This window comes from Myxine glutinosa, chromosome 3 (genome assembly GCF_964187855.1).
Source record: "Myxine glutinosa chromosome 3, kmMyxGlut1.1, whole genome shotgun sequence".
Lineage (NCBI taxonomy): Eukaryota > Metazoa > Chordata > Myxini > Myxiniformes > Myxinidae > Myxine > Myxine glutinosa.
This window is the reverse complement of record NC_136263.1, coordinates 44370199-44396442: the sequence shown is the minus strand read 5'-3', so window position 1 is coordinate 44396442 and position 26244 is coordinate 44370199. Positions and strand designations below refer to the sequence as shown.

At 43.1% G+C, this 26244-nt stretch overlaps 1 protein-coding gene across 2 annotated transcripts in view; it reads right to left on the bottom strand.

Moving 5' to 3' along the window:
• Positions 1-26244, bottom strand: part of LOC137423623 (uncharacterized) — a 364689-nt gene that overhangs the window by 46403 nt on the left and 292042 nt on the right. For both annotated transcript variants that reach the window (XM_078773964.1, XM_078773961.1), the window contains exon 6: positions 17307-17517. In XM_078773964.1, coding sequence (XP_078630090.1) covers positions 17307-17517 — 211 coding nt within the window. The remainder of the gene's footprint in view (positions 1-17306; positions 17518-26244) is intronic.

Below are 26244 nucleotides of genomic sequence, written 5' to 3'. Positions count from 1 at the left end.
ATGAATATCCAGCAATGTAAACTTATATAGGATTAAACAATTAATATCCAGCAATGTAAACTTATATAGGATTAAATATAATGAATATCCAGCAATGTAAACTTATATAGGATTAAACAATTAATATCCAGCAATGTAAACTTATATAGGATTAAATCATGAATATCCAGCAATGTAAACTTATATAGGATTAAACAATGAATATCCAGTAAAGTTAACATATAGGATTAAACAATGAATATCCAGCAATGTAAACTTATATAGGATTAAATATAATGAATATCCAGCAATGTTCACTTATATAGGATTAAACAATGAATCATAAAATATTTATAAAAATTACACTTGAATTTGTTTTTATTTAAATCACTTTGTAATTACAATCCTTCATTTGTATTGTCTTATGTAAAGTTTATATTTTAATCTGTACACAAATGGCACGTAGTTTATAATGCTAAGATGTCACAATGTAATTCCCTTCCACAATCTCGGTGCAAGTCCATCCCCTCCTTGTTTTTACAGGATTACTAACAAGTTTGTTTTTCTACACCTCGGATTTCATTTCGGTTTGTTGAAATCATTAAACACCAGACAAGGCAGTCCGAAGACGGAAATTTGTCAAGTTCACAATAATAACAATATTTCGTGAAACTTACAAATGCATATAATAATAATAACAATCATATACAATGACTATTCATGTACATATTATGTAAACTAAAAAAAGCAGAGAACCAAAGAAAAAACCCAGATGTAAACTAGAAAAGCACAGAACCAAACTCCAAAGCTGAAACCGGATGCTGCTCAACATCTCCTTCAATAACAAATGAATCCCTTCACAATGTCACGTTTAAGGCTCAGCTTCCGCGATCCGTTGGAATGAAAGGAGAATCCGTGGGGATGAACGAAGCCTCTCTTCGCCAACACGTGGAATAGACAAAAGGATCACGGCAATCTCACCTCATCACCCCCATGGAAGGGGGAAAACCAGGCAGCTCCGAGCATCGCATTAAGTATATGTACCGGGCAAGCCCAGAACATCGCAGTAAGCACGTGGACCGGGAAGCTCCAAACATCGCACTAAGCACGTGGACTGGGCAGCTCCAAACATCGCACTAAGCACGTGGACTGGGCAGCTCCAAACATCGCACTAAGCACGTGGACTGGGCAGCTCCAAACATCGCACTAAGCACGTGGACTGGGCAGCTCCAAACATCGCACTAAGCACGTGGACTGGGCACCTCCAAACATCGCAGTAAGCACGTGGACTGGGCAGCTCCAAACATCGCAGTAAGCACGTGGACTGGGCAACTCCAAACATCACAGTAAGCACGTGGACTGGGCAGCTCCAAACGGCGCCAATAGTTCAACACTTGCCGAAGGCCAGATGCGCGCGCCATGTTGCCGACATAATCAGCATAGCCACGCCCTCCCTGTTACAAAGCCACGCCCTCCCCGTTACAAATGTTACATAGCCACGCCCTCCCTGTTACAAATGTTACATAGCCACGCCCTCCCTGTTACACTCGTATCTCTTGCGTTTTATGAGATCTAAAATGTTAGCACAACTTCCTGTGGCTGAGCTCCCTCACCTGTGCACAATGCAACACTAATGGAAATGCACACCTCAAGGAGAGATGTGCAGAGCATGCATCAGATCAACGAATAATCTTCCCAAGAATGGATGTTTCATCTTTTGGGGCTCATTAGCTTGAAAAGAGTTATTATTTAAATATAATCCAGAATTTTCACTTTCATAATGGAAACTGTATTACATTGAAGGATACCCAAGGATGAGAGAGAGAGAGAACGAGAGAGAGATAAAGAGGGAGAGAGAGAGAGAGAGAGAAACTGCGGCAAAGAGAACATTGTTAATTTCACCTGTTTATGAGAACTTTACACTTTTTTGTTCGAGGGAAAATGAATGTGGTGAAGGGGCTTAAATGATGTTAATCCTTGATAAATGGATTGGGTTAAAAGATTGTACATTATACAAAGTTAAAATGTATGAATTTTCATGTTTTTTTTCTCACGCTTTAACTGTGATAAAGTAATGTTACGTGTGAAGTGCGTAAAGGGTTCTATAGCTGGACCATGGTAAGTGCAGTATGGTCCGTGTGTTTTGAGTAGGTTCGATCGTCATGTAATAGGGACCTGTCAGAGTAGGTCGTTTGTTGCACGTGATATTGAGGAAGCAGTGTATGTAATTTATAGACAGGTTAAACATTAATTTGACAGCTTAAACACCTCTTGTTTGTGGGCAGCACTGTGTGATGATTTCACATGAGAGAGGCATATGTGTCACATGTGTGTGAAAGGCCATCACAATCTGTCTGGCCATTGTGTGTCAGCCATGGAGGCATAATGTGCTGTTGAGCCAGAAGTACCAATGTGCATTTATTTTTTATTGGCGCCACCCCGTGGGCGGGACAGCTGGGAGAAAGAAGAAGAGAGGGAACTCAAGAGAGACCTGGAGACAAGGTGGAGGATGAAGATGCAGAGGAGGTCCCGCGTGTTTGACGGAGATCATAAAGCCTCATGTGAAAGGAGCACAAACAAGTGTTTCACAGAGGAATTTTGGAGGAGAGATTTATCGTCGTTTCCTCTGGGTCAATTGACCCAAGCTGGGATCACCCTTTGTTTCTGGAGGGCTTTGTGGTAGAAGACGGAGAGCAGACCAAGAGGCTTCAATCTAAAAAGGAGAAAGGGGGCCACAACACCTGGTTGTAGATTGACTTTGTCACTGGCTCTCGTCTCACACCTGGTTTCCAAAGCAGGCTACATTGAGTCCGGCATCTACCCTGCGCATCTACGTGTTTGAGACATCCTCTTTTCATGTATGTTTGCCATCAATTTTGGACCAATTGAATGATCATTGGGGAACGGTAAAGTTGTAGAATTTATTGAATGCAGTGCATTAAAAGACCATTTGGGCCATCTCCCGGGATGAAATATCCCAGCACTGAGGATACTGTCTTAACGGAGTTTGACGTGACAAATTTTCGATATTATAAGAGGGCCGTGTTTGTGTCTGTGTGTGTGTGTCGCCATTTTTATACAAGATGGCTGAACGGATCTTTGTCAAACTTCCAGAGGTGCACCAGTGAGTGCCGGGAAGTATTTTAGGCTAAAAAAAGCATTTTTGAAAAATATTTTATGAATAATAAAACAAAATAAAATACGAAAGAGTTGTTGGAGTTATTCTATCTTGCCTAAGCCTGGGCAAGTATGTGAAAGGTAATTATAGATGATCCCCTACCCAATTCCTTCATGGGTGCAGAGTGAAGTGTTTTAGGCCCACACAAAATTAAAAACAAAAATAGATTTCTTCAAAATGTCAACAGGATTAAAACAGAACCAGGCAATGCCGAGTACCTCTTGCTAGTAATCTTCAGGTAATAGACAAAAAAAACATGGAAGCACCAAGGTAAAGTCATTTCATCGGGCATTGGGCTGCTACGTGTGGCCAGTGCGGCGTGTATGCGCCGGGGCATAGAGTCCACCAGCGTCTGGAATTCTGCAGGCGGATGCGGCACCATTCTTCCATGAGAAAGTCAATTGACTCGCACCTGTTTGATGAAGGTGGAAAACGCTGTCTCAGGCGTTGTTCCAGAATATTCAATAAATGCTTGACTGGTTCAGATCTGGCGACTGAGTAGGCCGTGACATATGGATAACATCAGTGTCATGCTCATTAAACCAATGGGCGACCACATGTGCTCTGTGGATGGAGAATTGTCATCCCTGCTGGCAGGAACAAAAATGCTGCTCCATATGGGGTGAAGATGATCACTCAGTACCATTAAGTAGTGATTGGCATTGGCCTTTCCTTATAAGGGAATAACTGCACCCAAAGCCTTGACAGGAAAATGCGCACCCCCAATATTACAGAACCACCAGATCTCTTCACTGGTCGAACCAAGCATTCAGGGTTGAAGAGTTATTTTGGGTGGCGTCACACGTGCACTTGTCTGCTTGTCGAGAACATGGTGAAGGATGATTCATCTGACCATATCATATTTCTCAACTGCTCGGTCGTCCATTGCCTATGCTCTTTGCACCACTGGACTCGCAAAAGTGCATTGTCAGATGTGATGAGCGGTTTATGCACTGCAACTCGACCATGTTATCCTGCTCTTATGGAGTTCTCGGCTGATTGTTTTTTTTTTATTAAACTGGCTGCTCGCACCCTCAGGTTGAAATTTACAGTCAATTGATCCGCAATTGCTCACCTGTGTTGCCTTGCAGTTCAATTTAATGGACAGATATCATGATCATGGAGTATGTGCTTCTGCCCTCTGTTGACCTTTGCTGATGATGTCTTTCCCTCAGAAATCAATGCCGACATCACCTTAGACATCTTGCTCATGAAACATCAGCGAGTTGAATTGTCTTTGTCACTGAAGCTTCTGCCAAACGTGCCACAACAATCACCCCTCTTCACTGGCGGATCCGGGGGGGGGGGGGGGTAGGGGGTTGCAGGGGGTGCGCACCCCCCCTTCGGATTTTTGATGATAAATTATAAGCTTAGAATATCCTGGGATGCCCCTCATGTGCAGATTATTTTGAATAAGGAATGTTCCAATTAGCTTACCAACGCTCAGAGGTTTTAAATCACTTTTGCTTTGTTATAAAACACTCCAAGTGCGACGGTAAAAAAACCATGCTTTCGTCACATAAATTTCGTCACGGGAATTCTTCCGGATTATTTGTAGTTAATTAGCCTAATCAACTTAGGTCTTAGGAGATCAAAACAATCATTTCGGAAGAACTACACAAATCAGAAATTCCACTCAGAACGTTCCAGAAGAACTACACAAAAACATACCGCACGAACACACACCGCGCATCATTGACGGGGTCGAGGTGGGGTAGGGGTGGGGTTGGGGGGAGGGGGGTACAGGTATTTGCTGTTTTCTCCAAAACTACACGAGCGATTTTGATGAAACTTGGCCACAACCTTCATCACCCATGATGTACTAAAGTTGGAGATCCAATGATGTTCTAAATCATGATGAACTACAGATCCAATGGGTCCGGTCTGCTCTTCACCCCACTTTCGTCTTTGTTCTTATCATCATTTTATAATCTTGCCTTGTGATTTCACATCGACACAGGGACTCGTGTACCATACGGGGAATGTGGAGCAATACAAGGAGAGACAAGGAGAGATCGAGTTTAGTTATGATTGGAGAGATTAGTTCCTTGTCTGAGTTCCACCAACGTCCGCCTTAATGAGGAAGAGTCCCTCGGTGATGATATGCCAGCAGCCCTGGACGAAGAGCTTGCGGTGGCCTGGTGCACCGGAGCAGGCCCAAAAACTATGCGGACAGTTTGGGAAAGCACACGTCTGACGAGTACAAGGTGCACCATCGTCTTACCCAAATAGGGTTATATTTATACCCCTGCATATTCTTCTGCCCACACCTTCCCTGCATCTCCCTATTATCCTCTTTCCGAATTGGATCTGAAGCCATAGCTGGGGTAGTTATTTATCAATCCATTAGGTACTTGTGCTGTGTCATGTCGACATGGTCGGGCTCTGTGCCCCGTAGACATGTCTGTGCATAGCGAATCATTGCAAACTGCTGTATTTTAGTGTTAGTATTGTTACGTTTGTGGGGGTAGGCAATGACATACCTTAGTCCAGGTAGAAATGTATAGATTACCATGCTCCGAATGTCATGTAAGAACACCTTGAAGTAAATAAGTCAGCTCCGTATGTCCGGTAAGATTGTATATTTGTCTCCATGCAAGGGGTGGAGCTATGCTAATTAGTTTGGGTATAAGGGTGGATTCCCTGTATGTAAATGCCTCTGTGGTTTTCCCTTTGTTCCTTATGACAAACGCAACACCAGCCATGCACTCCGCACCTATACTAGATACACTAAATAAAGCCACCGGATCCGGACATTCGTACACTACCACTGATGCCACCAGCCGAGTCATCACAAGGGCCCGGCAAGAAGGGCCATGAGGCCCCGCCCCTAGAGGTGATGAATGGTCGTGACCGAGGAGTGATGCAATGGCACTCGCTGATTAGAGCGCGCGCGGCCATCATCAGAGAATGTTCCAGCACGAGGGACAAAAAGGACACGTCCCACCATATTTTATTCTCTTGGCTCTGGGTTTCACAGCGTGCAGTCGCACGTTTCTCTCTCAGTTCCTGGTGTTCATACAAGCAGTCACATTTACTCTCTTGGCTCTGGGTTTCATAGCGTGCAGTCGCACGTCGCTCTCTTAGTTGGGACATTCATTACAAGCGGACGCATCTCTCTCCCCCTGTGCTCTCGATGGAGACGGCTGCGTGGAAAGCGGACACATTTATTTCACTATCTTGGCGGTCGCATCCTTCCCTTGTCTCACCATTTGTCCCGCGCCGTCCTCTTTGTGGAGCGGACGGCGAGGAATGAGCGAAAGCCTGTTCCCTTCACGTTCGGCGGCTGGTGGGTGAACGGACTTGGCACCAACGCGTGTTTTCCCGAGCAGGGAAAGCTACTAAGCGTGGTACGAATAAGGTTGCTTGAATCGGGTTCCACCATCTAAATGGCGTGGGTCACGTGTATGCAACTGCTCGGCGTCTTCCATCAGCACGTGATTCGTGCGGGGCTTATTTCCTCGCTTCAGGGCAGCGCGAGTATTTAGGTAATAGTGAATTTGGTCCTGCAACCCTATTTCGCGCTGTCCGGAAGGGACGTCATAGGTCCCGGGTTGCGCCTGGTCAGTCAAAGACAAGGGGGGATTAGTCCCCTTGTCTTGTTGCGGACCTGTGACGACCCCGGACGGTATCGGACGCCAGGCGGAGTAGCAGGTGAATGCACCACACACATTTTATTACTTTAGTTATTTCCCCCTTGTGTTGCAATTGTGTCTGAATGGAGGATCCTCAATATAGGAATTTTAGTACCGCACATTTCATGTCATCCTGGCATTTATTTTATTAAACTATTTATTTGTTGCATTTCAATTCCTTGTCTTGTCCGTTTATTTGTTGTGGGAATCGGATAACCCCGTGCCGCATCCATCCGTCCAGGTAAGCTCCCTACCCTCCACTACACCCTCACGTGTATAAATAACAGCCATAGTTTTAGTGAACCCCTCGGAGTTAAACATCAGTTGGCCTTTTGTCACAAGGGGTGTTAATCTCCGGTGAACGCAACAGTATTATTTCCGTTGTTTGTATTGCATTTTTAAAAGTACATAAGTCTTCCAACTTCATTTATTCCATCTTGGTGGGAAGACATGCTTGTGTCGCCAAATCCATTTTGGTTCGAGCTGGAACAAGGCCTCACCCATGGCACTTAATTTGGCCAAACGCTGCTCAGTTATTTTGGAGTACCTAGGAAGAACCTGGTTCACCCTAGACCAGGTCATGACAGCGCATAATAACACATGGAGGATATTCCTGACCCGAGTAAAGTGATCAGAACAATTAATTAAAAAACTTTGTAAATATCGCAAACATTTGTACAAATATTATTTTGTGTATTCATTATTGAATTACATCCAAACATTTCAACATTATAATTCAGGATAATTCCGTGTTGTAACATGTTAAAACTCAAAGAGCACAAGAATAAGGGCACTCTATTGCAGACTACAGAATAATAATTAAAAGTTCTTATTTTGAAATACATATGTGTTGGAAAGTGACTTAGATAAAACATTGAATGCCAACACCGTGATGTGAACCTTAATGGAAAAGGTCAATAATTAAAGGTAACGGTAAAAAAAATAATATAATTTGGCTGAATTTCAGACCAATGTCAAAACTGAAGACAGGATCAACAATCACCTCTCTGATTCTCTGGAAAATCCAATTTATGTATTTGCTGATGACTCCACCCTCTGTCAGGATCAACCTCCGAACACTATCTCTCTGATTCTCTGGAAAATCAAATTTATCTATTTGCTGATGACCACCCTCTGTCAGCATCAATCTCTGTCCACGATCTCTCTGACTCTTGAAAATCCCATTTATCCTTCTTTTTTTTTTCTTTTTGTATACAACATCGAGGCTCGTGTGAGAGCTAACATTAATCACACAGAAAGACAAACCGACACATAAAACATATAACATGGGGAGTGGTAGACAAGATGGGGAGAGAGGGGGAAGGACACAAACATTTGAGAGCAGGGACATCGAGAGATCTGTGGGAGGGAGAAGAGGGCTTTGGGGGGGGGCATGGGAAGGGGGTGGGGGGGGGAGAGGTATAAAACATATGGACACTGCAAGGACTTCCAGGAAAGAAGTTGGAATTTCAAACAAAGTGGATCTGGGGTGAATTAGCGGGGGTAGAAAAGATCAAGGTTTTGGATGGGGGAAGATAAGAGATGGTGGTGAACAGCTGTTTTAAAGACCTGGAAGGAGGAGTGGGATTGAAGGGAGTGTGGGAGTTTGTTCCAGAGGTGGGAGAAAAGAGGAATGAAACAGTGAAGGTGAGCAGAGAGCCTAGATTTCGGCAGTTTAACCATCAGAGGGGTTGCTGGCAGATCTTGTGCGACCTGTAGGAATATTTGGGGGACAGCACAGAGAGAGCTGGGGGAGCAAGGCCGGAGAGGAGTCGGTAGAAGACAAAGACCACCTACCTGCCTGCGGTGAGTGAGTGAAAGGCCCTTGGAGATAGCTTCATCACGGGAGATTCCAATGATTCTGAAAGCTTTGGTTTCAACAGCGTGAAGCCGAGCTCGGTGTGAGGCAGGAGCACCGGCCCAAAGGGGAGAACAGTATTCCATTGAGCTGCGGATGAAAGCCTTGTATGTGGTGAGGAGCTCAGGTGTGGCAAGGAAGGACTTCGCACGACGGAGGATGTCCAGTCAGCGACTGGCTTTGGAGGCCATCTTGGAAATGTGGTTTTCCCAAGAAAGATCATGGCAGATAGTGAGACCCAAAAGCTTGAGCGACAGAACTTCTTGGAGAGGATTGTTGAGAAAGTGGATGGGAGGGTTGTCCAGTCGGTCTTTTCAGAGAGACATTGTAAGAGTGTGAGATTTGTCAGGATTGAAAGACATGTTCCACTTGTTTGACCAGTCTGTGATTTTGTCCAGGTCTTCAGAGAGTGAGGAGGCTGCAGACTGCCGATCTGAGGGAAGAGGAATGGAGCGGCAGCGAGTGGAGTCATCAGCAAAGAGATAGAGAGGATTTTCCAGAGAGTCGGAGAGATCATTGATAAAAAAAAACAAAAAAAAACCTTTAGAGGCCATTTTTCCCCGCAAAGCGGGGGTTGGCCTTTTTCGGGCACCGTGGTTGTTGTTGTTTTTGTTGGTCCCCTTTTTGAAGCAATGTTTGACGGCCGGATGCCCTTCCTGCCGCCAACCCTTTTTGTCGCCTTTTATGACAAGCAGGGAATTACCAGTGAACTGGTACTCAATTAGCCGACCTCGGAAGGATGACAGGCTGAGTCAACCCCCCTGGCGTTAATTCAGCGAACGACCGTGATTCAAACCCAGGATCCTAGGATCCTAAGCTGGCACCCTAGCCGCTAGCCCAACACCTTGGATCAACCGGGGCCTTCGCTCAAACCTGACTGATCTCTCCATACAGGTTGCTTCTGACAATCCAGACTTGATCTGCTAAACAGAAACTGTCCTCCTTCAAGATGTCTCTGATTCCTTTATATCTCTTCCTGGTTACTCCCTCCTCCGGTATGATAGACCTGAGCCTCGTCCTGGTGGTGGGGCTGCTATCCTTATCAAAAGCTCTCTTCCTCACTCTCCTTGCACTGCCCTCTCTCCGCCTCACCCCCAGGAGTACCTCTGGCTACGGCTTCCTCTCCGCTCCCACATTTTGTTCATATGTGTTCTGTACCGTCCTCCAAACAGTGATGACTCCATTTACATTTCACTGTCTGACAACATGGACCAACTTCTATCCACTCATCCCAACTCTCTCTTCCTCATATGTGGCGACTTTAACTGTCATCATGCCAGCTGGCTGGGTGTGGGTTCCTCTCTCACCAGTCATGGCACCTCAGCAAAGGACTTCTGTGGCTCACTGGGATTGACACAATCTGTCATTTTCCCAACCCGGATCTCAGTCAATGGAGTATCTTCTCTTCTAGACTTGGTTATGACAAACTTCGCTGCAAATGTCTGCTGCTCTTCTTCTGCTCCAATCGGTTCTTCTGATCAAGTGCTTGTTAAAATGGACATCTCTGGCCATTCTCAGAGAGCCTCCTCAGCGTCGACGAGTCTGGCATTTCACTCAGGCCGACTGGCACGGTCTTCAAGCAGCCATCAATCATCTGGACTGGTCTCCCATCTCTACTGCCTCTGACATCAATTCTTCCTGGGAATTCTTCCAAAGCAAACTGCTCTCTCTCATGCACAGATTTATCCCATCTCGTCTTCAGTTGTCTTACCCTTCCTCCCGTCCATGGTACACTGAATCTTGTGGTGAGGCAGTTGCCCTGAAACAACTTGCCTTTGCCTCTTGGAAGGCTAATCCAACTGAAGGCAATCTCAGTTCCTTCCACCAAGCTCGGAACAAGTGTGGATCTCCTCTCAGGAGTGCCAGGAAGCACTATCTCTCCACACTCAAGAATGAACTCTCAAAACCTGTCTCCTTCCTCCACATCCTGGTGGCGTCTGGTCAAATCCGTTTCTGGTGTTTGTTCCCCCTCCATCCCCTCCGTTACCTCAAATGGCTACACAGTTGACACCGCACGTGACAAAGCTTGGAGAGATCATTGATAAAGACCAGAAAAAGCACAGGGCCCAGAACACTGCCTTGGGGAACTCCAGCCTGAACAGGAAGGGGAGATGAGAGAAACCCATTCAGGGCCACACGTTGACTACGACTAGAGAGGAAGTCCGCCAGCCATGTGTGGAGATTTCCATGGATACCAAAGGAGGAGTGTTTGGTGAGCAGAGCGGGGTGCTAGACCGTATCGAAGGCACGTGATATGTCAAGGGAGACGGCTCTGATTTCCTGTTTGGCATTGAGGACCTCCATCCATTGTTGAGACAGAAGAAGCAGCATGTCTAGAGTAGAATGACCTGGTCTGAATCCAAATTGATGATCGGAGATCAAGCCATTGGAGAAGAGGAAGGATTTGATATCCGAAGCAATGATGGATTCCATGACTTTGCTGATAATTGTGAGCAGGCTGATTGGTCTATAGTTGCAAGGATCTGTTTTTGCACCTTTTTTGTGTAAAGCGGTAATGTTTGCTGATTTCCAAGATGCTGGCAGATGACCTTGAGCAAAACAAAGGGTGAAAAGAACAGAGAGAGGGTGAGATAGAGCGGCAGAGCAGGATTTTAGGGCCCGTGGGCTGATGCCGTCTGGTCCAGTTGCAGAATCAGAATCGAGGTTTGACAAAAACTTATCCACCTTGTCAGGAGAGGACACAGAGTCCAGGAGCAGTTGGGTTCGACTGGGTAAGGTGGGAACAGAGAGAGATGGGTTTGGGACAGAAGATTTTGAGGCAAACACAGAGTTGAAGCATTCGGCTTTGTCACGTGCGGTGTCAACTGTGTAGCCATTTGAGGTAACGGAGGGGATGGAGGGGGAACAAACACCAGAAACGGATTTGACCAGATGCCACCAGGATTTGGAGGAAGGAGACAGGTTTTGAGAGTTAATTCTTGAGTGTGGAGAGATAGTGCTTCCTGGCACTCCTGAGGGGAGACACACACTTGTTCCGAGCTTGGTGGAAGGAACTGAGATTGCCTTCGGTTGGATTAGCCTTCCAAGAGGCAAAGGCAAGTTGTTTCAGGGCAACTGCCTCACCACAAGATTCAGTGTACCATGGACGGGAGGAAGGGTAAGACAACTGAAGACGAGATGGGATAAATCTGTGCATGAGAGAGAGCAGTTTGCTTTGGAAGAATTCCCAGGAAGAATTGATGTCAGAGGCAGTAGAGATGGGAGACCAGTCCAGATGATTCATGGCTGCTTGAAGACCGTGCCAGTCGGCCTGAGTGAAATGCCAGACTCGTCGATGCTGAGGAGGCTCTCTGAGAATGGCCAGAGATGTCCATTTTAACAAGCACTTGATCAGAAGAACCGATTGGAGCAGAAGAAGAGCAGCAGACATTTGCAGCGAAGTTTGTCATAACCAAGTCTAGAAGAGAAGATACTCCATTGACTGAGATCCAGGTTGGGAAAATGACAGATTGTGTCAATCCCAGTGAGTCACAGAAGTCCTTTGCTGAGGTGCCATGACTGGTGAGAGAGGAACCCACACCCAGCCAGCTGACATGATGACAGTTAAAGTCGCCACATATGAGGAAGAGAGAGTTGGGATGAGTGGATAGAAGTTGGTCCATGTTGTCAGACAGTGAAATGTAAATGGAGTCATCACTGTTTGGAGGATGGTACAGAACACATATGAACAAAATGTGGGAGTGGAGAGGAAGCCGTAGCCAGAGGTACTCCTGGGGGTGAGGCGGAGAGAGGGCAGTGCAAGGAGAGTGAGGAAGAGAGTTTTTGATAAGGATAGCAGCCCCACCACCAGGACGAGGCTCAGGTCTATCATACCGGAGGAGGGAGTAACCAGGAAGAGATATCAAGGAATCAGAGACATCTTGAAGGAGGAAAGTTTCTGTTTAGCAGATCAAGTCTGGATTGTCAGAAGCAACCTGTATGGAGAGATCAGTCAGGTTTGAGCGAAGGCCCCGGATGTTTGAGGTCCATACCGTTAATGAAGAGAGAGGGGGAGCATCGGGTACAGGACAGGGGAGGGGAGGGGTAGGGTAAGATGAAGGATGAGAGGGGGAGGTAAGGAGAGCAGTTGATAGTGTGTCAGAGATTACAGAAGAGTTACAAGAAAGGGAAGGATGAGGAGGACGAAAGGTTTGATGGTGATGGGATGAGGCACAGTGAGGGGTTGTTTGAGGGGGGGGGGGGCAGAGGAAAGTTGAAGGTTGGGGGAGGTAGATGTATGAGATAGAGGGGAGACGAAGTGGGGAGGAGGCAGCTTTGAGGAGGGGGAGGGAGGAGGGAGAATTGGAGAGGAATGGTATGGGGGGAGATTTGAAGGGGAGGGGTTGGGGGGGAGTTTTGAAGGGGAGGAGTGAGGGGGGAGTTTAGGAGAGGAGGGGCAAGGGGGGAGTTTAGGAGTGGAGGGGCAAGGGGGGAGTTTAGGAGTGTAGGGGCAAGGGGGGGATTTGGAGGGGAGGGGCAAGAGGGGAGTTTAGAAAGTGGATGATTAATGAAAGACGAACATTGATAACAAATTGGGTTTATTGTGATTTTCAAGTTAGCAATCCGATTAAGAACGATGGAGGAGGGGTGGAATGAATGTGAATTTAGAACATGTAGTGAGGCAGACGTATAAGAGATTGAATTAATGTTTTTACAAGCGGAGTGAGTTGGAGAGGAAATTGAAAAAAGCCTTTTAAATAGGAAGAAAAACAGCGTGTTGTAATACACCACTGAATAAAACACTGCAGGGGAAAGTTTAAACATGTTTAAATAATATTTAAACAGAACCGTGAAGAACAATCTTGTATTCACAAAATACCAACGGGGAGAGGGCCGAGAGGGACAACCACGAGTCACGTGAACAGGGCAAAAGGTGGATGGCAAGGCGATAATCTGATGAAAAATTTGCTGATGACTCCACCCTCTGTCAGGATCAACCTCCGAACACCATCTCTGATTCTCTGGAAAATCCCATTTATATATTTGCTGATGACTCCACCCTCTGCCATGACATATCTCATAACTTTGGTATAAAAAATTGGTCAAACTTTTATTATGGTCTCTAGGCATCAAAAATTTCCATATTTCTTACAAAAGTTTCAAATGGAGCACCTCGCCACCATTAGAGCATTTAAATTGCATCAGATGTAGAAATGCTCCCAGCTTCCTGGCTCTATGACAGACGACACCATTTGCATTTTTACTTCCTGCATCCCTACCCCATTTAGAATCCCGTGCAGGCACAGACAACTTGCTAGTTTCCTAAATGTTGCGTTCATGGGAGACATCACAAGCAGAAACAAGTCCTAATACAGGAATACGAAGACTGAATCAATCATTGGGCCAGGACCGTGTGGATGTTGAGAGAGGTCGAGCAGTAATACCTGCCAAGCAAATGCTGTTACCATGGAGTATAAAATATCTGATGGGAAATATTGAGCTGAAAAAATACGATATCGTTTTGGGCATGGAATTTCCGATTCAAAAGTACAAGAGATGGACATAACTTTGTGCCTTCAAAAGCAAACAACAGAAACTGACTCGCAAGGTGTTATTGTGATATCCTGTAGCCATCCACGTATCCCCACAACCCACGCCTCCAACAACACAGATCGACCAGAAATCACAGATCGACACACTCAGCGGGAGCGGGACCTCACATCACGTCAATGGCATCAAAGTAAAACCACAATTATCCACCACTCAACTCTCCACGGTGATACCCGGAGTGCCGCTGAGAACAAACGCAGTATCACCCCTGTTCCCCGAGAAATACCAGTTTACAATTCCGGAAAAAGATTGGGCCCACCACAGATTCAAAACCTATTGTGGTCTTTGGAAAGGTAAATTAACACTTCAGAACAATATATCAGCTCGTGGACAGGTTTCAATGTGCTGCCCAGGACAACATCACAATAAAAGGACACTGGTGGCTATCTACCTACAAATATTACACCTGCAAGTTGGTTTGAAGGACAGTGAATGTAATCTGCAGTAATATGATCAGTAAAACACAGTTTCACCCAGAAGGAACATTTTACATATATAACAACAACGTCATAACAGTTTAAACATCCACCAAACACCTCATAACAGTTTGAATATCCACCAAACACCTCATAACAGTTTACATATCCACCAAACACCTCATAACAGTTTACATATCCACCAAACACCTCATAAAAGTTTACATATCCACAAAACATCTCATAACAGTTTATATATCCACAAAACATCTCATAACAGTTTAAATATCCACAAAACACCCCATAACAGTTTAAATATCCACAAAACACCCCATAACAGTTTAAATATCCACAAAACATCTCATAACAGTTTATATATCCACAAAACACCCCATAACAGTTTAAATATCCACGAAACACCTCGTAGCAGTTTAAATATCCAGCAAACACCTCATAACAGTTTAAATATCCACCAAACACCTCATAACAGTTTAAATATCCACAAAACATCTCATAACAGTTTAAATATCCACCAACCACCTCATAACAGTTTAAATATTCACAAAACACCTCATAACAGTTTAAATATCCACCAATCACCTCATAATCGTGTAAATATCCACCAAAGATCCCATAACAGTTTAAATATCCACCAAAGATCCCATAACAGTTTAAATATCCACCAAACACCCCATAACAGTTTAAATATCCACCAAAGATCCCATAACAGTTCAAATATCCACCAATCACCTCATAATAGTGTAAATATCCACCAAAGATCCCATAACAGTTTAAATATCCACCAAAGATCCCATAACAGTTTAAATATCCACCAAAGATCCTATAACAGTTTAAATATCCACCAAAGATCCCATAACAGTTTAAATATCCACCAAAGATCCCATAACAGTTTAAATATCCACCAAACACCCCATAACAGTTTAAATATCCACCAAAGATCCCATAACAGTTCAAATATCCACCAATCACCTCATAATAGTGTAAATATCCACCAAAGATCCCATAACAGTTTAAATATCCACCAAAGATCCCATAACAGTTTAAATATCCACCAAACATCCCACAACAGTTTAAATATCCACCAAAGATCCCATAACAGTTCAAATATCCACCAATCACCTCATAATAGTGTAAATATCCACCAAAGATCCCATAACAGTTTAAATATCCACCAAAGATCCCATAACAGTTTCAATATCCACCAAGGATCCCATAACAGTTCAAATATCCACCAATCAACTCATTATAGTGTCAATATCCACCAAAGATCCCATAACAGTTTAAATATCCACCAAAGATCCCATAACAGTTTAAATATCCACCAACCATCTCATAATAGTGTAAATATCCACCAAAGATCCCATAACAGTTTAAATATCCACCAACCATCTCATAATAGTGTAAATATCCACCAAAGATCCCATAACAGTTTAAATATCCACCAACCATCTCATAATAGTGTAAATATCCACCAACCATCTCATAATAGTGTAAATATCCACCAAAGATCCCATAACAGTTTAAATATCCACCAACCATCTCATAATAGTGTAAATATCCACCAAAGATCCCATAACAGTTTAAATATCCACCAAAGATCCCATAACAGTTTCAATATCCACCAAGGATCCCATAACAGTTCAAATATCCACCAATCAACTCATTATAGTGTAAATATCCACCAAAGATCCCATAACAGTTTAAATATCCACCAACCATCTCATAATAGTGTAAATATCCACCAAAGATCCCATAACAGTTTAAATATCCACCAAAGATCCCATAACAGTTTCAATATCCACCAAAGATCGCAACACATTGTAACTCGTGTGCTATCACTAATCTACTCTCCAGAAAATTCCATCATGTCGCTTCAAGTTCGAAATACACCGTAATGTACCTAGTACTGTATCATAAACTTAATTACATGTCCGGCTCCCTCTAATGGGACCAATATATGGCATTTGGCTTCTGGCTCAGGAGTATACGGCAGTTCCACTACCCATGATGCAGTGCGTGGGCGCCATCTTGGTTAGTGAGCAAAACAAGCAGAAAAGGTAAACAAGACCTAACATGACCAAATAATTTGCGTTACTTTCCATTGCAGTAAATCAGAATAACGAGACAAACGTGGTAGATTGTAAGTTGCTGATGTTATCGTTACCAGGGAAGTGAATACAATCAACATGGCGATGTGCACGGCATTATGGGTAAATTTGAAAACCCTCCGTTCAGGAGCTTAAGCCCCAGGTGCAGGTGAGAAGGACAATGAGACAATGAACACACAATGAACAGATAAATTCAAAACAATCAATGGATTCATCACGTGATTTACGGTTATATTCCAAATTAAAACAAATGTCCAACTAATTGGGAATATAATTAAATAAATAAATTTGTTGAAACTCTCGTTTACACTTTACAAAACTGGACGAGATTCAAACCTCAAAACTATCAAATTGGATCGATCCAGGTATTCCAAACCGATCAAAATGAAGCGATCCAGGTATTCCAAACCTATCAACATGAAGCGATCCAGGTATTCCAAACCTATCAAAATGAATCGACCCAGGTATTCCATTGTTATATTCATAGAATAATGAAATCAATCCTCAAATTCTCCTGTTAACTCGAGCAGTGGAAGTGAGAAAGGAAGATCAAATCATCACCTGTGGAGTTTCCCAGGGGATCACAATCCAAGACATCCACCACGTGGGCTGTGATCTCCAAAGCATCCAGTTTGAACATATCGTCATCCAGGCTGGAGTAAAATTTCAAGGAATCTTGCACACCGGCCTGGCGGAGGCAGCTGCGGTTCTCGGGAACACGGGAGATGTTATTAAGAGTACCGGTGACGCTCGTCATGAACTCCCGTATCATCTACAGGAGGGAAGAGAGCAGAGTGGGGCTGAAATTACAGGATCAGGTGAGAAACTTGGGATCGGTGTTATATTAATACAACAAGGAGTTATATAACGAGATAAACGATTGGTAAAGGTTGGAGATGACGGAGGTATTAAAAATGTGGTGTGTGGTGTGTTTTTAATATCATAATTAATATAATGAGGAAAAACATTTAATGAACACGAACAGTTTGGGAGAAGGAAAAAATAATAATTCTTACATCGTTGATGCATCGTTAAACAAGACCGAACGTCTAACATCGGATAGCCGGGCTTGTTTAATACTTTAGTTGAAGAGGTTCATATGACCTGGGTGGGGATAGTATGACAAGTGTGGGGATAGTATGACAAGTGTGGGGATAGTATGAAAAGGGTGAGGATAGTATGACAAGGGTGAGGATAGTATGACAAGTGTGGGGATAGTATGACCTGGGTGGGGATAGTATGACAAGTGTGGGGATAGTATGACAAGTGTGGGGATAGTATGACCTGGGTGGGGATAGTATGACAAGTGTGGGGATAGTATGACAAGTGTGGGGATAGTATGAAAAGGGTGAGGATAGTATGACAAGGGTGAGGATAGTATGACAAGTGTGGGGATAGTATGAAAAGGGTGAGGATAGTATGACAAGGGTGAGGATAGTATGACAAGTGTGGGGATAGTATGACCTGGGTGGGGATAGTATGACAAGTGTGGGGATAGTATGACAAGTGTGGGGATAGTATGAAAAGGGTGAGGATAGTATGACAAGGGTGAGGATAGTATGACAAGTGTGGGGATAGTATGACCTGGGTGGGGATAGTATGACAAGTGTGGGGATAGTATGACAAGTGTGGGGATATTATAACAAGGGTGGGGATAGTATGACAAGTGTGGGGATAGTATGACAAGGGTGAGGATAGTATGACAAGTGTGGGGATAGTATGACCTGGGTGGGGATAGTATGACAAGTGTGGGGATAGTATGACAAGTGTGGGGATAGTATGAAAAGGGTGAGGATAGTATGACAAGGGTGAGGATAGTATGAAAAGGGTGAGCATAGCATGAAAAGGGTGAGGATAGTATGAAAAGGGTGAGGATAGTATGAAAAGGGTGAGGATAGTATGAAAAGGGTGAGCATAGCATGAAAAGGGTGAGGATAGTATGAAAAGGGTGAGGATAGTATGAAAAGGGTGAGGATAGTATGAAAAGGGTGAGGATAGTATGAAAAGGGTGAGGATAGACGGACAAGGGTGGGGATAGTATGAAAAGGGTGAGGATAGTATGAAAGGAGTGAGGATAGTATGAAAAGGGTGAGGATAGTATGAAAAGGGTGAGGATAGTATGAAAAGGGTGAGGACAGTATGAAAAGGGTGAGGATAGTATGAAAAGGGTGAGGATAGTATGAAAAGGGTGAGGATAGTATGAAAAGGGTGAGGATAGTATGAAAAGGGTGAGGATAGTATGAAAAGGGTGAGGATAGTATGAAAAGGGTGAGCATAGCATGAAAAGGGTGAGGATAGTATGAAAAGGGTGAGGATAGTATGAAAAGGGTGAGGATAGTATGAAAAGGGTGAGGATAGTATGAAAAGGATGAGGATAGTATGAAAAGGGTGAGGATAGTATGAAAAGGGTGAGGACAGTATGAAAAGGGTGAGGATAGTATGAAAAGGGTGAGGATAGTATGAAAAGGGTGAGGATAGTATGAAAAGGGTGAGGATAGTATGAAAAGGGTGAGGATAGACGGACAAGGGTGGGGATAGTATGAAAAGGGTGAGGATAGTATGAAAAGGGTGAGGATAGTATGAAAAGGGTGAGGATAGTATGAAAAGGGTGAGGATAGTATGAAAAGGGTGAGGATAGTATGAAAAGGGTGAGGACAGTATGAAAAGGGTGAGGATAGTATGAAAAGGGTGAGGAAAGTATGAAAAGGGTGAGGATAGTATGAAAAGGGTGAGGATAGTATGAAAAGGGTGAGGATAGACGGACAAGGGTGGGGATAGTATGAAAAGGGTGAGGATAGTATGAAAAGGGTGAGGATAGTATGAAAAGGGTGAGGATAGTATGAAAAGGGTGAGGATAGTATGAAAAGGGTGAAGATTGTATGAAAAGGGTGAAGATGGTATGACAAGGGTGAAGATGGTATGAAAAGGGTGAAGATAGTATGACAAGGGTGAGGATAGTATGAAAAGGGTGAGGATAGTATGACAAGGGTGGGGAAAGTATGAAAAGTGTGAGGATAGTATGAAAAGGGTGAGGATAGTATGAAAAGGGTGAGGATAGTATGAAAAGGGTGAAGATGGTATGAAAAGGGTGAGGATAGTATGAAAAGGGTGAGGATAGTATGAAAAGGGTGAAGATGGTATGACAAGGGTGAAGATAGTATGACAAGGGTGAGGATAGTATGAAAAGGGTGAAGATAGTATGACAAGGGTGGGGATAGTATGAAAAGTGTGAGGATAGTATGAAAAGGGTGAGGATAGTATGAAAAGGGTGAGGATAGTATGAAAAGTGTGAGGATCGTATGAAAAGGGTGAGGATAGTAGGACAAGGGTGGGGATAGTATGAAAAGAGTGAGGATAGTATGAAAAGGGTGAGGATAGTAGGACAAGGGTGGGGATAGTATGAAAAGGCTGAGGATATTATGAAAAGAGTGAAGATAGTATGACAAGGGTGAGGATAGTATGAAAAGGGTGAAGATAGTATGAAAAGGGTGAAGATAGTATGACAAGGGTGAGGATAGTATGACAAGGGTGAGGATAGTATGAAAAGGTTGAGGATAGTATGAAAAGGGTGAGGATAGTATGAAAAGGCTAAGGATAGTAGGACAAGGGTGGGGATAGTATGAAAAGGGTGAAGATAGTATGAAAAGGGTGAAGATAGTATGACAAGGGTGAGGATAGTATGAAAAGGATGAAGATAGTATGAAAAGGGTGAGGATAGTATGAAAAGGGTGAGGATAGTAGGACAAGGGTGGGGATAGTATGAAAAGAGTGAGGATAGTAGGACAAGGGTGGGGATAGTATGAAAAGGGTGAGGATAGTATGACAAGGGTGAGGATAGTATGAAAAGGGTGAGGATAGTATGAAAAGGGTGAGGATAGTATGAAAAGGGTGAGGATAGTATGAAAAGGGTGAAGATAGTATGACAAGGGTGGGGATAGTCTGAAAAGTGTGAGGATAGTATGAAAAGGGTGAGGATAGTATGAAAAGGGTGAGGATAGTATGAAAAGGGTGAAGATAGTATGAAAAGGGTGAAGATGGTATGACAAGGGTGAAGATGGTATGAAAAGGGTGAAGATAGTATGACAAGGGTGAGGATAGTATGAAAAGGGTGAGGATAGTATGAAAAGAGTGAGGATAGTATGAAAAGGGTGAGGATAGTATGAAAAGGGTGAGGATAGTATGAAAAGGGTGAGGATAGTAGGACAAGGGTGGGGATAGTATGAAAAGGGTGAGGATAGTATGACAAGCGTGAAGATAGTATGAAAAGGGTGAGGATAGTATGAAAAGGGTGAGGATGGTATGACAAGGGTGAGGATATTATGAAAAGGGTGAGGATAGTATGAAAAGGGTGAGGATAGTATGAAAAGGGTGAAGATAGTATGAAAAGATAGTATCCAGACCGACTGGACAACCCTCCCATCTACTTTCTGAATAATCCTCTCCAAGAAGTTCTGTCACTCAAGCTTTTGGGTCTCACTATCTGCCATGATCTTTCCTGGGAAAACCACATTTCAAATCTGGCCTCCAAAGCCAGTCACCGACTGGGCATCCTCCGTGGTGCGAAGTCCTTCCTTGGCACACCTGAGCTCCTCACCACATACAAGGCTTTCATCCGCAGCTCAATGGAGTACTGCTCTCCCCTCTGGGCTGGTGCTCCTGCCTCACACCTAGCTCGTCTTCACGCTGTTGAAACCAAAGCGTTCAGAATCATTGGAATCTCCCGCGATGAAGCTATCTCCGAGGGCCTTTCACTTACTCACCGCAGACAGGTTGGTGGTCTTTCCGTCTTCTACCGACTCCTCTCCGGCCTTGCTCCCCCAACCCTCTCTGGGCTCTGTCCCCCAAATATTCCTACAGGTCGCACAAGATCTGCCTGCAACCCTCTTCTGGTTAAACTGCCAAAATCAAGACTCTCTGCTCACCTTCACTCCTTCATTCCTCTTTTCTCCCGCCTATGGAACAAACTCCCTCACTCTCTTCAATCCCACCCCTCCCTCCAGGTCTTTAAAACAGCTGTTCACCACCATCTCTCTTATCTTCCCCAATCCAAAACCTTGATCTTTTCTACCCCCTCTAATTTCACCCCAAATCCACTTTTTTGAAATACCAACTGCTTTCCTGGAAGTCCTTGGTGTCCTTGCATTTTATACCTATCCTGCCTCCCCCCATGCCCTCTCCCTCCCACACATCTCCTGATGTCACTGCTCTCAAATGTTGTGTTTGTGTGCTTCCTCCCCTTCTCTCCCCATCTTGTCTGCCGCTCCCCTTTTTATATACTTTGTTTGCTTGTTTGTTTGATAAATGTTTGCTCTTTTACGAGCCTCGATTCTGTATACTAAAAAAAAAAAAAAAAAAGGGTGAGGATAGTATGACAAGGGTGGGGATACCATGACAAGGGTGGGGATAGTATACAAGGGTGGGGATAGTATGACAAGGGTGGGGATAGTATGAAAAGGGTGAGGATAGTGTCGCGGAAGTGTGGAGTGAGACTCAAGACGCCAATCCCCGGAAACAGGTTTTACAAAAGGTCATGACTTTATTAACTAATAATTCACTTGTTTCAATCATAATAAAGAACTACAATACAATAACGAATTTGGTAATTCAAGTCGTTGGTTCTTCTTCTTCGGCCTTCTGCGCTGGCCTCGCTCCGTACTCGTTCGTTCCGTTGGGCAGGGATTCTGATGACAAGTGCTCTCGACTCCAAGTATGTTTCCTGTCTTTATGGGCCTTGTCGCGCTAATCCCTTCTCCGCAAATGCCCCGAGGTCATCCACGCTCGCCTCATCGGAGCCGGTTCGCTCCCCCCCTGCTGGGAGTACATTTGGCTCACAAAGAAGAGGGTGCTCTAGCCCGGGGTTGTGACCAGGTGGACGAGAGATTACGTTCGTGCAAATTCCTGACATTCATTTACGAATGGCTCTCTGCTTCGCCCTCCAAATTCCAACGATCAATGAGTTACATTTCCACAATTCCCTCATCTTTTTGTTTTTGTTTATATTAACCATTAATCTAAACATCAATATAAGTAAACAATCAATCACTCCAAGTAAACATCAATACAAGTATAAGTAAACAATCAATCACTATAAGTAAATATCAATACAAGTATAAGTAAACAATCAATCACTATAAAAAGTATTAAAGTAAAATTATGAGTAAAATGTAATTAATGAGTAATTTAATGAGTAATTTAATGAGTAATTTAATGAGTAATTTAATGAGTAATTAAAATGTAATTATGAATAAAATTATTAAATTATGAGTATTAAAGTATTAAAGTAAAGTATTATTAAGTATGAAAGTATTAAAGTATTAAAGTATTAAGTAAAGTATTAAGTATTAAAGTAAAGTAATTTAAAGTAAAGTAAAGTAAAGTAAAGTAATTTATAATTAAAGTAAAGTATTAAGTAAAAAGTATTAAAGTAAAGTAAAAAGTAAAAAGTATTAAAGTAAAATTATGAGTAAAATGTAATTAATGAGTAATTTAATGAGTAAATTAATGAGTAATTTAATGAGTAATTTAATGAGTAAATTAATGAGTAATTTAATGAGTAAGTTAATGAGTAATTTAATGAGTAAATTAATGAGTAATTTAATGAGTAAATTAATGAGTAATTTAATGAGTAATTAACGTGGGAGGGGGCAACACCACGCATACCTCTTTTAAGGTGTGTATAAACCCTGGAATAAACGTGGGAGGGGGCAACACCACGCATACCTCTTTTAAGGTGTGTATAAACCCTGGAATATTTCAGCAATCAATACGAAATGATGAAATGCTGAAATGATGAAATGCTGAAATGATGAAATTTACTGTGTAAGATGGTCGACCTTGGGTTTGTTTGGGTTTTGTTGTTTATTTTTGTGGGTGTGTATTTTTGTGTATTTTGTATATATTTTCACGGCTAATTCCAGTTAACATCCTGCAAAATTTGCTCGTTTTTCTGGCCGAGTCGAAATTGCGTTGAGTTCCTATGGCATGCGCCATTAAAAGCGCTGTGTAATGGTTGAGCTCCCTTTATTTCGTTTTGGTCACGCGGATGAGCAAACAAAATGACGAATGCTGCGGCTGGAGCAGTAGAAGCGATTTTTAATTGTTCAATGATTATTCGATATTGTTATGACTTATTGTCAATAGGTATACTAAGTGGCCATGAGGTAGCCTGTTGCTGTGTACAGTTTTATTCTATTGTTGATTATACCACATAGCTGTGGTGATAAAGGAAATGTTCGTTTTAAATAGATGATTATGATAGGACCATGACTATAAAATCATGATGATTATTATGAATGATATCATAGGGTTCAAATGCAGAATGATTGCATGAACTTGGGAAAGAACTTTCAAGCCCTATGGGATAAACTGGGTGTTACAAGCGATGGAGTTTCAAAATTTAGTATGATTGAAGGAATTTTACAGTCTTATTTCAGGAGTGTTACGAAATTTATATTGCCAAGAGATTTTGGTACTATTAAAAGAAAAATGATGAGATATTTTTCCCCAAGAACTTTAATATCTGCCATCCATGTTGGCGGTCTCACAAATGAAGGATGAGTTGCCTTTAGTGGTTGCAAAGAAAATTTGTGGAGACCAGGCAAAATGGAAGAAATAGGTCAGATATGACCCTAGGACAGAACAGTGATTCGTCAATTGACATGAGGTATGAACCAGAGGTGACGACCGATGAGCTTCGATCTCAGTCAATAGATGGACCTGTCCTGACATCATTGGGGAAAGGGCTTATGCAAGGAGTCATCCAAAATGATAAATTTGATTTATTGATGAATATTGATGAATTAATTTGAAATTGAATAATTGATTGAATTGTTGATTGATTGAATCTAATTGATTGAATTTAATTGAATAAATTTAACTGGATAAATTGAATTGAATAAATTGATCGTTTGATTGATGAAAATGCGGTCTCAAGAAAGAAGCTTTGATATCTTTGTGAGATATTATCAATGTGAAGACAACCTTGGAAAATTGAGCAAGGTGGTGAGTTTATATATAGATATATGTGCGGTTACCATTGTGTGATTTCCCCTTCAACAGAGCGGACACCTGAGAATTCACCCATTTCATACTGACCCTTTGGCTCATCTGCAAATACTGATCTGTGAGATTGTGAGATTGGATTGTGCAAAAGCCACAGGTGGAGAGATCCTTCCTGGAGGTACGACTGAAGCTTTCGAGGAACAAGCTACAACACATCCAACGCTACTTTGAGAAAAGGTGGAACAAACTCCAGTAGATTTTATTTACAGTACATATAGTACAGAGGTGTACAGGTGCATTCCAAACCGCAGATCCTAGTAAAGTACCTGGTACAATGAGTGAATATTGAGTGTTATTCACATACAGGCAAAATGGGAAATGGAGTCTGCAAGGGTAAACAAGGTCAACTGGACTTGTCCCAAAGAGGTGCTTGTGTCAACCACATGTATCAGCAATATGGTCCAGATTCACTTAAAGATGTGGAATCTTGGCATAAATGGACAAAAGGGAGGAAAAAGGAGTTCCCCATGGATGGCACGTTTGACAGAAACACATTGGAAACACTCAGAGAAGAATTAGAAGCAAGAGACAGACAGAAGTTGAAGGTGGAATGGAAACCATTTTATTACTGGGACATCGAGTCTAGAGACAGGGAGACCAAAACGAAAATGGGGGGTGTGAAGAAAGAAATGAAGCAGATACAACATAGATTGGAAAAGGTATCCACTCAAATGCCTCTTGAAGTTAGCAATGGAAAGCGATCCCAGTCCAGAGTGTACCCAGAAGCAAGGTCATACGAGATAAATGAACTAGAAGAGGAAACTCCTCCACCCTATCGGCGAAATATTGTATATCAGCCACAGGAAGTACCTGTACCTCTACCTGCCGAAGAACCGGTACAAAGTGGAACGATTGGCTCTAGCCGACAGAAGACAGGTGAAAGCAGTGCCCCAGTTGAGGTAACTACCCAAGAGGGTGCAACTGGAGGACAGGAACCGACTCAAAGTGGGCAAGCGATACAACCAGCTGCAACAACGTCAACATACCCCCCAGCCCACTATACAAGGAGTAAAGGGCCAGTGATAAATGCCAATCTATCCAACGATCAATATGATTGGCCAATGAACACTCAAAACTTGACCCTCCCACACGGAGGTTTTGAGAACGGTGGCGTTATGAATTTTCCGCAGCGACAATTTCCAGGGGTGAACGAGGAACGCCCAGATTTAATGTATAGACCTTGGCAAATACACCAATTGAAGGCATTACAGAGCGGTATGCCATCAATCAAAACAGATCCACTTCAATTCGCAGAGGAGCTACGATTGATTGTGGAGACGCAATTGCCGACTGTAAGAGACATGGAAATACTCTTAAAGTGGGTAATTCCAAATACCACCATTTTGAAGACATTAATGAGTGAGGCAAACTGGGTACATGCAGTAAATGGACAATTAGACATACCCACGGAGGCTAAAATGGCACAGATAAATAAATT